The following is a 17,173-nucleotide window of genomic DNA, read 5'->3' on the forward strand; positions in this document are numbered from 1 at the left end:
TGCGGTGACATACAGCTTTATATGTAAATGGCATATATAATCATGAATAATGCAGCTGGCTGTTCATAGTTCATGAAGTTGCATTTCCTGTTCCATATAGACTTGCATTTGTCTAGTGTAGATATGTTAATATTTTGCCACATTATAAATGTCTTTACTGTCACTTTTGTTCAATTGAATGCATCTTTGCTGAATAAATGTATTAATTTCTTTAAGAAAATATATCAGACTGACCCCTTAACTTTTAAACTGTATTTATGAGCAAATGTAATGAAATCTGTCAAGAATATGTCTTGGTCAATATTTTACCGCAAAATCAAAAGAAAGAAACAATTCAAATTTTCTGCATAAATACAATTTTGCATTTCCCACAAAATTCTGAATACCTCAAAAATATAATAATAATAATAAAATCAAAATTGATTATAATTACTTTAATGTTTAAAATGTTTATCATTTAAACTGTAAAGTGTTTATATATCAAAGTAGTATTTATTTTATGTTGATTTAAATAAATATATATTACAGTAATGTAGTACAAATGAGAACCAGCATTGAAAATAATGAGAATTATGTTCATAAATGATTTTTTAATACTTACAAAAAAATTCATTACATTAATTTTGTAATAAATAATTTTCAGACTGACTTTTTTGACCTGAAAATTTGACCCGGACCAGTTTTTATCAGATTCACCCATTTAGACCCCGTCCTTAAAGATAATAAAGCTTAAGGAGTGTGTGAAAAAAGCTCCTCTAGCATTTTAGCCTGTGTGTGTGTGTGTGTGTGTGTGTGTGTTCTCTCTGGTGCTGACGGACTGCATCATGTCTCAGTGACAGCAGGGGTCTGATCATCTCAGACGTGTGTAACTTACTGACAGGTGAAATGACAGAGACAAGAGCTGTCGCTCATCAGCTGAAATGTGCTTAAACACAGCATTATATAATGCTCATGGTGCAAGTATAATTTTATTCACATGTATCATTGTTGTCTCCGTGTGTGTGTGTGTGTACAGAACATTCCAGTCGGGACGACAGTGTTCATTGTGAACGCGACAGACCCGGATCAAGGCGTGGGTGGTAGTGTGCTCTTCTCCTTCCAGCCTCCCTCTCCGTTCTTCTCCATTGATGGGGCCAGAGGAATCGTTACTGTGACGAGAGCGCTGGACTACGAGACGACGACCAGCTATCAGCTCACTGTTAATGCCACGGTTAGAAAACACACACACAGTAGAGCTCTACATTGTCAAATGATTGTGTGGAACTTTGTCAATTCCAAAGCCAAATTAAACATGTGTTTGTTTTGTTGTAACAGGACCAGGATAAACGCCGTCCGCTCTCTAGTCTGTCTAATTTGGCAATTACCATCACTGATGTCCAAGATATGGACCCCATCTTCACCAACCTCCCCTACAGCACTAATATAATGGAGGACGCACCACCAGTCAGTACACACTCCTACATTCAGTCTTACTTTGTACATAATTCAGTAGTATTTTAATGGGTGTTTGTTTAGTTACAATTACTATTTTATTTATTTATTTTCATTTTCAATTAAGAAAAGCTTTAATGTGTTTAATGTAACTTCCATTATTCTCAATTACAAACCTGGACATGTCCAGGATAATTTTTTCGTGAGATTCATCCAGATGGATTGGCACACAACCTAGTGAGCTGCCTATGTAGACAGCATATTTGGGCCTCATAAGCATGTTGGACAGGATGGAATATTATTAGGTTTTGAGTCACAGCCAGGTAATATTTAGATAGAAACCATTAAAACAGTAATATATGTAGGAGGAAAAAAGTAAAGTAAAGATTTGTGTAAACATAAAACGCTCCAGAGAATGAGAGAGAGAGCGAGAGAGGCAATTTGGCTGAAAAGGAGTGATAGAATGTGTGTGTTGAGTAATTAGACAATAATTATGGGAGAAGCAGCATTTACACCTGTGAACTCTCGCTGGAATATTCCTGTAATTATAGTGATAGGTTTATGCTGTGACCTGCTCAGCAAGAGGGCCCACGAAAGGTCATTCAGCCTGAGATTCACCACCGGCCGTTCGTTCCTGTGTCATTTCACTCAATGTGTCAAACACACCACAGGCTCTGAGGAATTTGAGTGTGTTTCTGTCTGTGTAGAAATAAAAGTAGAGGAGAATAGCTACTTTAAAGCCACCTTTACAACAGATCATAAACCAAAAATCTTATATTTCCACAGGAGATTTGCAATTACTGAACTGCTGTAATGATTTTATACTGAACAACAGTTTTAATTTAATATTAAAGGTGCTGTATGTAAGTTTTTCACTTTACTAAAGCATAACAATGCCATAATATGCTTGCATAACATGCTAAATTCACCTACTTGTTTCTCTGAAAAACAAAGCTACAGCCAGTTATTCTACTTTGAAATGTGCGTTCCGTGTCGGACTGTCTGTTTTTGTTTTGGTCTGTGCTGCATCCATCGAAAAATCTCTATGAACGAGAGTCAATTGCGCTCGCTCCTGTTGCGTGTCCTCAACCTGTCAATCTAAGATTGAAATATCCAAAAACCACTAGAACAATGTTATATATTTTGTTGACTTGTGTACTTACATTATCCCAAATGTTTCCAAGAATGTTTGAAAATAAGTGAGAAATAAGCGATTTTAACCAGGACATGGACCGTGTCTGTGCGCCACCTATCAATGACATCATATCAGTGTTATCCTCGATTTCCGTTTTTATTTTGTAGAAACCATGGAAACACCAAAGACGCTTTAATATATTATGTGTTTTAGACAGGTGAGAAACTGTTTGGATACATTCATCGACTGAAGACCAATCATTGTTATATAGCTCAACACAGTTAGTCTTATTGTTTAAATCTCGTTTTCTTGATTCACCGCGAGTACCATGTTTTACCATGCCTAATATCGATCTATCTTACTGCAGTGTGCAACAAGTGTCTCATAGTAGCCGCCGAGCAAACGCACAAAGTAGCATTATAACTTTCAAAACACTCAAATATGATAAAACAGCGCTGAATTACCCCACATACACATGACCGGAAGAAGCGGAAGCCGTAATCTGTGGCATAAGAAAAGCTTTGTGAAATCCAGGCATCATCAAGCTACGCCTTTGCTTTTAATACGCGACTTCCAGCAGTGAAAAATTGCATATTGTAGCTTTAAGTCTATCTATCTATCATGCCCATATTTTCTCTCTCCTTCCATTTATCTCTCTCTGGTGTCCATTTGCATGCATATTAACTCATGAGCGTGTCAGACGTGAAGCGTTGTGACACGGATCTATCAGTCGTCTCTGGAAGGTCAGGAATAAAAAGACAGTGATGACTTTAGACCAGTTGTCCTGTCTAAATGTGGCGGTCAGCATCAAGTTCCAAGTAGACGTGATTGATTTTGGCATTCCATTCCTTATTTCCTGCATCAGTGCTGGAAAAGTTGAGGAAGCACTATAGAAAAAGACAAGAGACCTTTGTGTTGAGAATTAGATACTTGAAACACGTACGGCCTCAATAGCGTCACACGTCACACTAGCATGTTCATATAAAACGATGTTGACACATACACTTAGCCACACGCAGAGCTTAAAGCTTATCTTCCCTCACACACACACACACACACACACACACGTGCGTGTACGGAGTGTGTCGGCTCAGTCGACGGGCCTCAGGCTAAGTGACTGAGTGGGTGTGGAGAGTTCTCAAGGCTACTGACATTTACACGCAAACAGATATCAAACACGCAGAACTGTCGTGGGTCATCTGTCAAAACACAACTCTTAACCCCCCGCTCCATCTCTCACTCCAACTCAGGTGCATTACTCTCGCACAAACTCCTGGGGAGAAATCCGTTAGCTTTCCCTCTCATCTCAATGGCTTTTTTACATTGTAGAAGCACGTAATTTAAAGCAATAATTCACCCAAAAACTCATTTATCATTTACTCACCCTCGCATTGTCCAAAACTAGTATGATTTATTATAGTGAAGATTTAGTTGGATTATTGTGAAAAATATATTTTTTATTATTTATAATGTTTTGGGTAAATAACAACAGAATTACAATTTTCAGGTGAACAACTCATTTTAGAGTCCTCCTAAAATATCTACTCTTTATGGAAGCTCATTCATGCTTGATAATGAAATAATAATGTCATTGTGCCAAACCTTGTTTATTTGAATTGTGACTTTATATCTCACAGTGTGATTTTTAAATGTCACAATTGTGACTTTATTTCTTATTTTAAACTGTACACTACTGTTCAAAAGTTTGGGGTTTATATATATATTTTTAAATATATTTTATGTTTTTGAAAGAAGCCTCTTATGTTCACCAAGGCTGCATTTATTCAATCAAAATACAGTAAAAATATAGTGAAATATTTTTACAAATTAAAAATTCTATTTGAATATATTTAAACATGTAATGTATCCCTGATGTCAAAGCTGAATTTTCAGCATCTTTTCTCCGGTCTTCAGTGTCACATGATCCTTCCGAAATCATTTAATATGCTGATTTGATGCTCAAGCCACATTTCTTATATTTATCAGTGTTAACAATTGTGCTGCTTAATATTTGTTTTAAAATCCGTAATATATATTTCTTCAGGATTGTTTGATGAAAAGAAAGTAAATGTCCCTACTGTCACTGTTAATTCCCTTTAAAAGGTTATTGAGCCCGAACTTTTAAACAGTAGTGTATCTCACAATTATTTTACTATAATACATTTTATATCTCAATTATTTAATTTCTTACTCTCAAAAGAACACGCCGACTTTTTGGGACTTTAGCTTTTTCACCTTATCCCCCAGAGTTAGATAAGTCCATACATACCATTCTCATCTCCGTGCTTGCCATAACTCTGTCTGATGCACCCACCGCTAGCCTAGCTTAGCACAAAGACTGGAGATAAATGGCTCCAGCTAGCCTATTGCTCAATAAGTGATAAAATAACGCCAACATTTTCCTATTTACATGTTGTGATGTATATAGTTACATCATATGCTAAGACGGAAAATGAAAAGTTGCGATTTTCTAGGCCGATATGGCTAGGAACTATACTCTCATTCCGTAATAATCAAGGAACTTTGCTGCCGTACCATGAGTGCAGCGGCGCAATAATATTACGCAGCGCCTGAAAATAGTCCCCAGCGCTCTCTGTGCAAGTAGGTTGTCACGTTGGTTATGTTGACGGAAGTTAGCCTATTTTCAGGCGCTGTGTAATAATCATTGCGTCGCTGCACTCATGGTACGGCAGCAAAGTTCCTTGATTATTACGCAGGAATGAGAGTATAGTTCCTAGCCATATCGGTTTAGAAAATCGCAACTTTTCATTTTCCGTCGGTCTTAGTACACGATGTAACTATACACATCACAACATGTAAATAGGAAAATGTTAGCGTTATTTTTTCACTTATTGAGCAATAGGCTAGCTGAAGCTGTTTACCTCCAGTCTTTGTGCTAAGCTAGGCTAGCGGTGGATGCGTCAGACGGAGTTATGGCACGCACGCAGATGAGAATGGTATGCATGGACTTATCTAACTCTGGGGGATACGCTGTCCCAAAGTCCCAAAAAGTCAGCGTGTTCCTTAAAGCAGAAATTTGCTTCCATAACTATAAATGTAATGAAAACTTTTTATAAAAAAATAGTTATGTTTTATCAGAATACACAGCTACTTTTGAATGCTCTGTGGATTGGTGGTCATCTTCAAGCATACAAACGATTCAAACCTTGACCTCCTGGCACAAGTGCATCTCTGTGGTTCATGTTCATCCCATAGAGAGCTGAATCCACCTGCCAAATGGAGCAAAGTTTGAGAACTGCTAAAATGTCGAGAAAAACAATATTTTGCAGGAAAAGTGGGGAGTTTTTCACAGCTGTTTGGCGTTTTCTTTTGTCAGGGTGACATTTAAAGGCTTTTTAGGGGCAAACACAATTTGGCTGTCAAGCGCTTGATCTGAAATGGTGCAAGAGAAGAGACACAGATGGAGGGAGGATGGAGGAGTGGACGAGAAGGTGCAGGGCGAAATCTTTAAGGATGAGAGGAAAGGAAAGAGATAGAGAGACGTGTGCATGATTGAACATTCCACTTGTGCAGACGGCAAGAGAATAGCTCGCAAATTACTTCAGCCACACTTCATCCTCAGTTCAGTCGCTCCCTCCCCGCTTTTGTCATCCATTTCTCCCTCTCTCCTCCTCACGTTCTTGCGCTAAACGTGCTGTAATTGATTGTGTGCTGTAATAGCAGTAGAGTGTTGGCAGAAATGAAGCATAAACAGCTCTCAGACACTATTAGATGGATCAATGGCATATGCTCTCTCACTTTTCTCTTTAAGCATCTGTACTGTTTCTCATTCAGGATCAAAGAGTCCTCTAAATTGAAATATTTTGCCGTTTGTTATTTTTCATGTCTCATTTGATTTCGTTCGTTCACCAGGCCCTTTCCTCAACGGTTGCACACGAGAAATACAATGGCGGCAAAAAGTCTTTGGACACTTAAAATGTCTAATTGTCATTGCATTAGACAAAATAAAACCATTTATTTTGATGTACGACAGCACTTTCATTGCAAAGAATTTTGAAAACTCATTATAAAAAAGCTTCTGTCAGGATTTACTAAAGACGCGCAGTGAAAGAATGTGGGTCCATTTTTTTTTTGCAGCTGACCTTATTGCATATGCAATTGTGGGAATTTCCCTTTCAGACCCAACATTTATGGAAGGTGAATAAATGAATCACGCAAGGTGATTTACTAAGGATTGCGCTAGTCAATTTACTGGTGTGTGCGCCATTACTTACTGCCCAAAAAAAAATTGAAATCAGTCTTAAATCAGATAATTTGCTAATTTGTGCTGCTCTTGGTAGATTGCGTTGGTCATTATGGAAATTATCCGGCCACGTCTGTGTGCTTTAATTTGCATGTCGTCAGTAGATCACGCGCACAACTTTCCACTCCCATCTGTGCTTTTTTTGGAATTGAACATGAGAAACAAATATTAAAGGAACTAATTTTAAATTAGCATCAAATATCATCCCTAAATGTTTTACCAATGCACCAATGAGCATTACCTCCGTCTTGTCTAAACAGTGAAGAGACGGAGGTACAGTAATGCTCATTGGTTCACCCCACCAGCTACGTAAGGCTGGGTATTTAACTTCAAGTGTAGATGGCTCTACACTGGAATTTGAAACAAAATTAAAAAAATGTGGGTGCTCATTTAACATTTTTTCCATCATTATTTAATTTGAGAAATATTGCCAGATTAAGTCCTCTGTTGTCATTCCCGGTGGCTGAAAAGTTAATTAACATCTTTGTATGTTCTCGAATTGATTATTGCAATGCTTTGCTGGCCAGGGTTTCAAAAGCTACCCTAAATAAATTACAGTTGGTTCAAAATTCAGCTGCTCGAATCCTGTCTGGAAACAGGACAAGGGATCACATCACTCCTGTCTTGGAGTCTTTGCATTGGCTCCCTCTCCCTCCCTTCTTTTGATTTTAAAATTCTTATCCTTGCTTATAAGGTTTTCATGGATTGGCACCTCATTATCTGTCTGAGCTTGTAACCCCCTACACACCAGCATGTGATCTCCGCTCCTCGGAAGCTGGTTCCGCTTACTCGTTTAAAATCTGTGGGTGATAGGTCTTTTTATTCAATTTCTCCAAAACTTTGGAATTCTCTGCCTGCTGAGATTAGGCAAGCAGAATCCCTTAGTGTTTTTTTTTTAGGGTAGCTTTTACCTGATTATTTTGTAATTGTCATATTTGTCTATTTACTTGTTAAACCTTTGATAGTATGTTTTTTTATTTGGTATTTTATTTTTGTCTGTATTTCACTTTCATTAATGCATTGTTTGATCTTATTGCGAAGTTCTTTGAGATGCTACTTTTAAAGGCGCTATAGAAAATAGAAAAACGTTTTTCAATATTATTAGAGGCCAAGTACCGAATGTGCGTACGAACCTATTGTAATCGTTGGTGTTCTTATTATTCTTCCTTTTCTTCTTCTTCCGCTCTTGAGTCTATGGCAGCCCATAGAACCACTTGCAGAAAAGTTATGAAATTTGGCACACAGATAGAAGACTGTCTGAAATGTCACCATAGCAAATTTAGAGTCTCTAACTCAATACCTCTAGCGCCACCAACTGTCCAAAGTTGCACTTACGTTTGTGCTAATAACATTTGAACTGTAAAGGCTATAAACACAATTCTTATTTCCTCTGATTCCATGGCTCAAGACAATACATTTCTGCCAATTTTTTAAAAAAAATTTTGAACTCCTCCTATACCCCTTTTCCACCAAGGCAGTGCTGGTGCTGGTGCGGAGCCAGAGCCTAGTTTCAAATCGGTTTTCTTTGTCTTTCCACACCCAAAGCACCAGCTCTGAACCAGGAAAAGTGGTTCTTAAGAAGCACCAAACATTGCTGGTCTAGAAGTAAGAACCGCTTGTGTCAGGGTCTGGTGACGGGGTTAGCGTGACCAACAAGACGAACACAAACTTGTGACCGCCATTTTTGAAATAGCTGCTAATCGAGCTAATAGCTGCTCGATTGTAATCTCTGTCTGTACAAATTACGGCGAGCTGCACAAATGCGTTGGATTCGCTGCGTTTTGGAGGCGATTTAGGATCGCAAAGCCATGTGCATCAATAGTAACGCAAAGGGGTACTAGACAGTTTACCCGATTTGCAGGAAAATTTAACCATATCATCTTCAGACAATGCCAACAAAAAGTTACGGAATTCAAGTAGATATAAGTGTTTTTGAATAATGAATATTACGTAGTGCTTGCGAAAATAGACAAAAGGCTGCATCTCCGCAACGCTTTGTCGTATTCTGACAAAACTTGATACAGATCGTCACAAGCATGACCTGAGGCTACAGCGCAGCGCCACTTACTCAAAATGCCTTTTTTTCCTTATAACTTCTGAACTGTTTGTCCAAAATCATAGAAGTGTTCTCGTTAGATTCGGGGTGGTATGCAAATTATATCCAATTTTTCCATATTTGCCATTTTGGGTGTAGGCCATTTCGAATTTTGTAGTAAAATGCTGTATTTAATGAACGCATTAGTGTGTTGTTACAAAACTCGGGTCATGAGTCATTGGCATGATGCCCTGAAGGATCCTGAGAAGTTTCAAGCCAGCTAGTGAAAAAATCTAATATTCACATGCTTATAACATTGGATTTGGTTGACTTATTTTCACGGGAGTCATCCTTAGATTCCTGAGTCCTTGCCGATACCAAACATGCTAAGTTTCACCTTATTTTTTTGTTCAATGTTGTGATTTAGCGTTTAAACAACTTTTGCGAATATCTTCGAAACATTAGTCTGATCCAGACGAAACCACTGTAGGAAAATCGGAATCATGGAGAGTTGACATTATTTCTAAGGCCAAATGTCAAATTTTGATAGTAACTGGCAATAAAATGCAATCAAAGTCAGGTGAGGGCTATTTTTTTATATGTTCATTAATACAAGTGTCTATAACTTCTAAACGAAAATGAGATATTTTCACCAAAATTGGCACGCTTATGTTTGAGGGCACTCTGGGGGCACACAAAAAAAGTGGTGGGACTGCGCCATTGGTGGCGCTATAATTAAACAAAACATGAAATTGTCTCTATACAACTCAATGTATTTATGTGGGTTTTCAATCTCTCCAAATGTCTTTACTCATTTTTTCGGGTTGGTCTGCTCCTAGCTTTTTATTAGGGGCCAAGCACCGAAGGTGCGTAGGCACCTATTGAAACCGTTCCCGTTCTTATTATTATTATTCATCTTCTTCTTCTTCTTCTTCTTCTTCCGCCACGAAGTCTATGGCAGCCCATAGAACCGTATGGTAAAAAGTTGTGAAATTTGGCACACTAATAGAGGACAGTCTGAAATGTCACCGTAGCAAATTTGGAGTCTCAAACTCAATCCCTCTAGCGCCACCATCAGTCCAAAATTTGACTCATGTTTATGCTAATAACTTTTGAACCATAAGGGCTAGAAACAAAATTCTTTTTTCCTCTGATTCCTTGGCTCAAGACAAATCGATTGCACCATATGACGTCATTTTCCGTCATAAAAATTTTCCCGCCATTTTGAATTTTCCGAAAAACCTACTTTTACGAACTCGTCCTAGACGGTTCATCCGATTTGCACGAAAATTGAACCAGATCATCTTCAGACCATGCTGACAAAAAATCTTGCAAATCAAGTTGATTCGTCAAATCATTTGCGATAAACGCGCAAACAAATTTTACGTAGCGGTTGCAAAAACACACTTAAGGCAATATCTCCGCAACGCTTTATCGTATTCAAACCAAACTTGGTACATGTCATCACAAGCATGACTTGAGGCAACATACAGCGTTTCGGCGCAGCGCCACCTACTGGTCCGGAGATACGAAAAATTGCTATTTTTGCTTATAACTTCTGAACTGTTTGTCCAAAAATCATAAAAGTGGTCTCGTTACATTCAGGACGGCATGCCGAGTCGTCTGATATTCAATTTTACCATATCGGCCATTTTGGCTGTCGGCCATTTTGAATTTTGTCAAAAAATGCTATATTTTACAAATGCATTAGTGTATTGTTACTAAACTCGGTATGTGACTTCCATACTATGCCCTGAAGGTACTCAAAAAGTTTTAGGGCAGTGCCACCTTGTGGTCAAAAGATATAACAAACTTGACAAAAATGCTAATAACTTTTGATTAAATTAGCCTAGTATATTGAAACTGGTCATAATAGAGTCATTGGCTCATGCCGATTCAATTGCAACCTATGATGTCATTTTCGGTCATGATAATTTCCCCGCCATTTTTAATTTTCCAAAAAACCTACTTTTGCGAACTCGTCCTAGACGGTTTGTCCGATTTGCACAGAAATTGAACCATATCATCTTCAGACCATGCTGACAAAAAATCTTGCAAATCAAGTTGATTTGTCAAATCGTTTTCGAAAAACGCGCACACAAATTTTGCGTAGCGGTTGCAAAAACACTCATAAGCCTATATCTCCACAACGCTTTATCGTATTCAAACCAATCTTGGTATATGTCATCACAAGCATGACCTGAGGCAAAATGCAGCGTTTCGGCGCAGCGCCACCTACTGGTCCGGAGATACAAAAAATGGCTATTTTTGCTTATAACTTCTGAACTGTTTGTCCAAAAATCATGTCTTCCGCACCATGCTTTGAAGGAACTCAAAACGTTTTGGGGCAGTGCCACCTTGTGGTCAGAGGTTATAACAAAATTTACAAACATGCTAATAACTTTTGATTAAATTAGCCTAGTTTAATGAAACTGGTCATAATACAGTCATTGGCTCATGCCGAGAACAGAGATACTAATTTTGCCATATTTGGTCAAACATCCTGTGCTCAATGTTCTTATTTGATCAAAACCTACTTTTTCAAACTCATCCTAGACCGTTTGTCCAATTTCCACCAAAATCGAATCGTATCATCTTCAGACTGTGTCAACAAAAAGTTAGGGATTCTGCATCAATAGATGAAACCGTTTTTGTAAACCGCAGCGACGAAGTTGAGCCATTATGCCAAAATTACTCTTGAGGCTGTATCTCTGCAATGCTTTGACGTATTGGCATCAAACTTTGCATGTGTCATTGTTCCCTTATTCTGACCACACCACATACATTTCGTATCAGTGCCACCTATTGGTCAAAAGTGATAAACCATTAACTTACATTATCAGTGACTCAATATATGATATTTCAGCCATTTTGCCTAATCTTCTTAAACTGTATAATTGTTCATTGTTGCAGTTGGTCTGACACTCTCAGACTAAAATGCATTTTCAGCCTTTTGCTTCAAATCATCTTAAAACGTGATTAATTGCTCATTGCTCCAGTTGATCTGACACTGCCAGCCATTTTGGCATGTCTTGTCTTCTTCTTTGCGCTTGGCCCCGGTATTGCTGCTTGCAGCTATATTTATTATTATTATTATTATTATGCTCTCATGCAGGAATTTGCCATTTTTAGAAAATCTGGCCCATAATGTTTAAACTAAAGACAAAATATTTGTGCACTTGAATGCATAATTTTCATGTTTTATGTCTCTTTTATCTCTCTGTGTGTCTGTAGGGTTATGAAGTCCGTAAGATCAGGGCGATCGACCAGGACTTAGGTCGACCACGTGGAATCGGATATACGATCATATCAGGTCAGTCACATCCATCAAGATTATCACCTTCTAGGATTTGATCTTCAGGGCAGCTTAGCCCTAAGCGAGAATGTGTAGCAAGAGACCATAGCCTTCCTCTTTAAATCAGCACCACTAAATTAATATATAGTAAGTCAAAAGTAGCTTACCGTTACTTAAATTGGTACAATACAAAATTTTACAAAAACAATACAAAAATGTTATAAATTATATAAGACTAGTCTTTCTGCTGTACTTTTTAAATCAGTACACATGTAGGCTACTATTTGATTAACAGAAAATTGTCATCATATCATTAATCTTAAGTATTACTGTTAAAATCATTTGAATGTTTAAACTGACAAGACCTAAACACACTTGAAAATGATGAACTTTCTTGAGGAAGCAGTACTGGCTGCTCCTTTACATAGGTGAATATAGTTTTAGGGGGGCTGAGATTTCAAGGTTGGAGCACACTGTCATATTTTCGTGTTGGATGTCACTTTTAATTTGTTTTTTTATTAAAGTGCAGCTGTTTATACGATCCGCTACACTCTCCTCATCTTCATCTAAACGTAACACTCCTCCTCTGTGTTGTTGCATAATGTTACCTTGAATTATAATATGTAATGGTCATAAAGATTTAGATTGGCATGAATGTGAATATAAAGGGAACCCACACATATTTCTCATGTTAAAAGGTAATCACGTGTAAAGCTGACTGTTCCAGAAAAAGACACAATATGCATTTCAAGGCATTTCTAATACTAACTTAAAATTCTTTTACTTCAAAGGGTTCAGAGTAAAATTCTCTTCATGGCTGTATGCGATTGGATCACTGTCCAATTACAGCAAATAATCACAATCAGACAATTATACAATGACTTTGACAGCGCTTATAGTATGTTTTGAGTGTTGAGTATAGTATGGTTTTTCATGCTCCAGTCTGAAAGACAGTGGCCTATATGCGTCACATTAGTGCTGCTGTGGTGTAAGTCTCCTAGGTTGTGGGATAATATATATGTGTGTGTGTGACTGAAAGCCTTTGTCGGTTTAGTCCATACATGAGCTTAACACAGCAGGACAAACATTCCCACAGCGCAACACGCGCACACACACACACTCACTGTTACTGTGTGTACTTATGTGTGTGTATGGCCTCCCCCGTAGATCACTTTCATTGCTATCAGCATGAGGCAGACAGAGCAAAGGGAGGGACAAAATGGAGGTTGAGAGACAGACGGACAGAGAGAGAGAGAGAGAGAGAGAGAGAGTTAAATCACGTGTTTTACATGTACATTGAGTACCTCATACCTTCAGCGGCTCAATTTGGTGTTGAATAGGTTTTTGTAGCTGAATATGTGTATATATTTTGTTTGACACTTAAATCATAATGCGTGTCTGAATGGCACTGCGTTATGTACATAATATCAAACCACTCACAGAGAGAGAGAGACTGCATTTTGCTAGTATGTTTTCAGAGTTTCAGTCTCATTTTTGTCTCATTTGATTCCTAAATTAATAATTTTCTTTTATTGAAAGTTTGTATTTGATATGCTTCAAATCAAATTTCAATTCAATTCAATTCAAATTTATTTGTATAGCGCTTTTCACGATACATATCGTTTCAAAGCAGCTTCAGAGAAAATGCATCTACATTACAATTTAATTGATTTTTACATGTTATGCATTTCAGAATTGCACATATACAAGCACACAGATAAGCTAACTATCTATTATTAATCAATATAATAGCTATGGCATAGAAATAAGAATACAGTTTGTTAATGAATAGGTATATTGATGAGCAATGAATTTTAAAGGGGTCATGACATGAGAAATGAGAAATCATGACATGAGAAATCAAATATGCCTTGATCATTTGACATACACCGATCAGGCATAACATTATGAGTCCTGTAAGTTGCGGGGTGGGGCTCCATGGATCGGACTTGTTTGTTCAGCACATCCCTCAGATGCTCGATTGGACTGAGATCTGGGGAATTTGGAGGCTAAGTCAACACCTCAAACTCGTTGTTGTGCTCCTCAAACCATTCCTGAACCATTTTTGCTTTTTGTCAGGGCACATTATCCTGCTGAAAGAGGCCACAGCCACCAGGGAATACCGTTTCCATGAAAGGGTGTACATGGCCTGCAACAATGCTTAGGTAGGTGGTACATGTCAAAGTAACATCCACATGGATGGCAGGACCCAAGGTTTCCCTGCAGAACATTACCCAAAGCATCACACTGCCTCCGCCGGCTTGCCTTGTTCCCATAGTGCATCCTGGTACCATGTGTTCCCCAGGCAAGCAACGCACATGCACCCGGCCATCCAAGTGATTCATCAGACCAGGCCACCTTCTTCCATTGCTCCGTGGTCCAGTTCTGATGCTCACATGCCCACTTTTGGCGCTTTAGGTGGTGGACAGGGGTCAGCATGGGCACCCTGACATGGGCACCCACGGCTATGTAGCCCCATACGCAACAAACTGCAATGTACTGTGTATTCTGACACCTTTTTATATTGCTCAAGAGGTTGCAGTAGCTCAAATTAATTCTTGAGCAATTTGAGCTACTGTAGCTTGTCTGTTTGATCAGACCACACGGGCCAGCCTTCACTCCCCACGTGCATCAATGAGCCTTGGCCGCTCCATGACCCTGTCGCCCACTGCCGTTCAGTCACTTAATGGCTGCCATTTGCCTACACTGGATGTGAGCGTTGCATCAAAAGCAAATAGAACTCATTAAAATCATTGACGCTGTCTACACTGGATACAGTATACAGATGCATGTTCAGTTTCTGACATTCTCGCGTGTTTGAATCTGTCGACAACAGGACAAATGAAAGAGTGAAAGAACTTTCGCTTTGACGCATCCAGTTTAAACAACTCATTTACATCTCTGTACAGACTTCAGAAAAAAAGTGGATGGTGTATTTTAATGACGTCCCGGATCGCAACGCAGGATTATATGTTTGTTTGGAGCATTTTGTTTTGTAATGGAGAGTTCGCAAAGAAAATTTTGTTGAATGATGAAGCAGCCAACTGTACTGGATCTGAGAGCAGCTGCATTTCAAACCTTAAGTAAATGATTTTCATGTCTTTGACTGTAAATGACAGTTTTATATGGATAATGTTTTCAAAACGCTTATGTGCAATAGTGAGTGGGCGTTGATACTGTTTCCTATGCAGGTATATATATTATTTATATATTTTTTTAAAAAAAAAATTTTTTTATTATTATTATTTAATTTTTTTTATAAGTGAACCTCAAGGAACAAATTACAATATTAAAAAAATTAGGGATGCACTGGTTGACCGGCTACAAATCGGAACCGTTTTTTGTGTACTTTTCTGACGATTTTTTCAGAAGTGCGCCCACGTGCACATACGCCTATTATTGCAATCATGCGCAAACATGTCACTTGTGTGGAAGTATTTTGAAATATGCGAGCAGGACGTGAAGATTTCAGTCTGCAATGGATGAGTTAATCGTGGAGGAACAACAGCGAAGACATTTGGTACAACAGACTTGGGGCCCGTTCTTCGTACGTTGCTTATTACATCTGAGATGATTTGACAGATCCCAGATCTTTTAATCGTGATAACTGATCTCAGGCTAATTTGGTTCTTCAAACGAATTTGCGAATTGGATTAAAATATCTGGATTAAATGATCTAAGATCACTGCGCGTTCTTGTGTTCCCTGAAGAGGGCAGATGCATCGATACTCGAAACCACGATCAGCAATGCAGCGATTGGCTGGCGTCAAGACAGCAACGTTATGACATCATATAATTAAAAAAGCCACCTGGCAAAAAACTTGACAAATTATACAATAAAAACCCCACGAATTTCTGGACCTTTATAAGGAAACAGCCAAACCACCAAACCAACATAAAAGTTATAATAGATAAATGATAAATGTTTTTTGTTTTTTTTAACATGATTACCAATTATTTATATTTATATTCAGATTTGATACTGTATTTGTACACCCTTTACATTTTTATTTCAATGTTGTAATTTAATTTTGAATTCAATTTGGAGCAGATTTGTAACGTGACAGTATTAAAGTTTCTTAAGGGTCAAGATCAAATGATTTGCATCTCCTGCGCTGCATCAAGCCACTCCCTTAATATCTGTCATCACTTAAATTAATGCACGGCTCAGAGTAACTGTACAACATGTGTGTAAACCTCCAATAAAATTATAAAGTAATTATTCCATCACAAATAAATCGCTCAATCAAGTGGCTGTGTCTATATTATTATATACAACATTATAATATTATATACATTCTCATATACATGAACAATATAACATTTTTATATTATTATTTAAAATTTGTATTATTGCCCCTGGTTCAGTAATGAACTCTTGTAATAAAGCAGCAGTGGCTGGGACAGATTTTAAGTATCACCTCAAGATGCAATCTAATCCTGTTTACATGAAATAAGCCTGCTCATGAGCAGATTTAAGTTTACGGACCTGTTACTATGACAGCAAGTCCAGGATGAGCTTCGAAGAACCAAACAATCCGAGATCATGTCAAATCGTCAACAATCAAATCCAGCTAACTGAGTTAGCGACGTACGAAGAACGGGCCCTTGATCAGACATTTGAAAGTCCATCATCCGAAAGAACACGATGAGTATCAAAAATCTGTTGATAATGCAAAACAGCCAAAACCTTCATCCATCACTCAACCATCGGTAAAATCCATCATTCTAAAAAAACAGAATTACAGCAGAGAAAGTCCAAAAGCGCAAGCCATTACAAAGAAAGTAATGGACTTTATTATATGCACAAATAAGAGCCGCTTTCCTGCGCTCGCTGAAGTTGCGCGAGCTTACCTCTCCGCGCCCTTCACAAGCGTCGATAGTGAGCGTAAAGTAAGATAAAATCGGTATCGGAATCAGCCATGTAAAATCATGATCGGTGCATCACTAAAAAAAATCCAGGTCATGACCCCTTTAAAATATTTATATATACACAAATGTTGTTGAAAAAGG

The 17,173-nt window shown here is 38.1% G+C and overlaps 1 protein-coding gene across 1 annotated transcript in view; it reads left to right on the top strand.

Moving 5' to 3' along the window:
* cdh23 (cadherin-related 23) overlaps positions 1-17,173 on the top strand; it is a gene marked incomplete at its 5' end in the record, with an annotated part of 329,690 nt that overhangs the window by 120,671 nt on the left and 191,846 nt on the right. Inside the window, 3 exons of the mRNA XM_079843313.1 lie at positions 1,016-1,210; positions 1,315-1,443; positions 12,100-12,178. Of these exons, the coding sequence (XP_079699439.1) occupies positions 1,016-1,210; positions 1,315-1,443; positions 12,100-12,178 (403 nt within the window). The remainder of the gene's footprint in view (positions 1-1,015; positions 1,211-1,314; positions 1,444-12,099; positions 12,179-17,173) is intronic.

Source organism: Gobio gobio (assembly GCF_949357685.1).
Source record: "Gobio gobio genome assembly, chromosome: 18".
In the NCBI taxonomy this organism is placed as follows: domain Eukaryota; kingdom Metazoa; phylum Chordata; class Actinopteri; order Cypriniformes; family Gobionidae; genus Gobio; species Gobio gobio.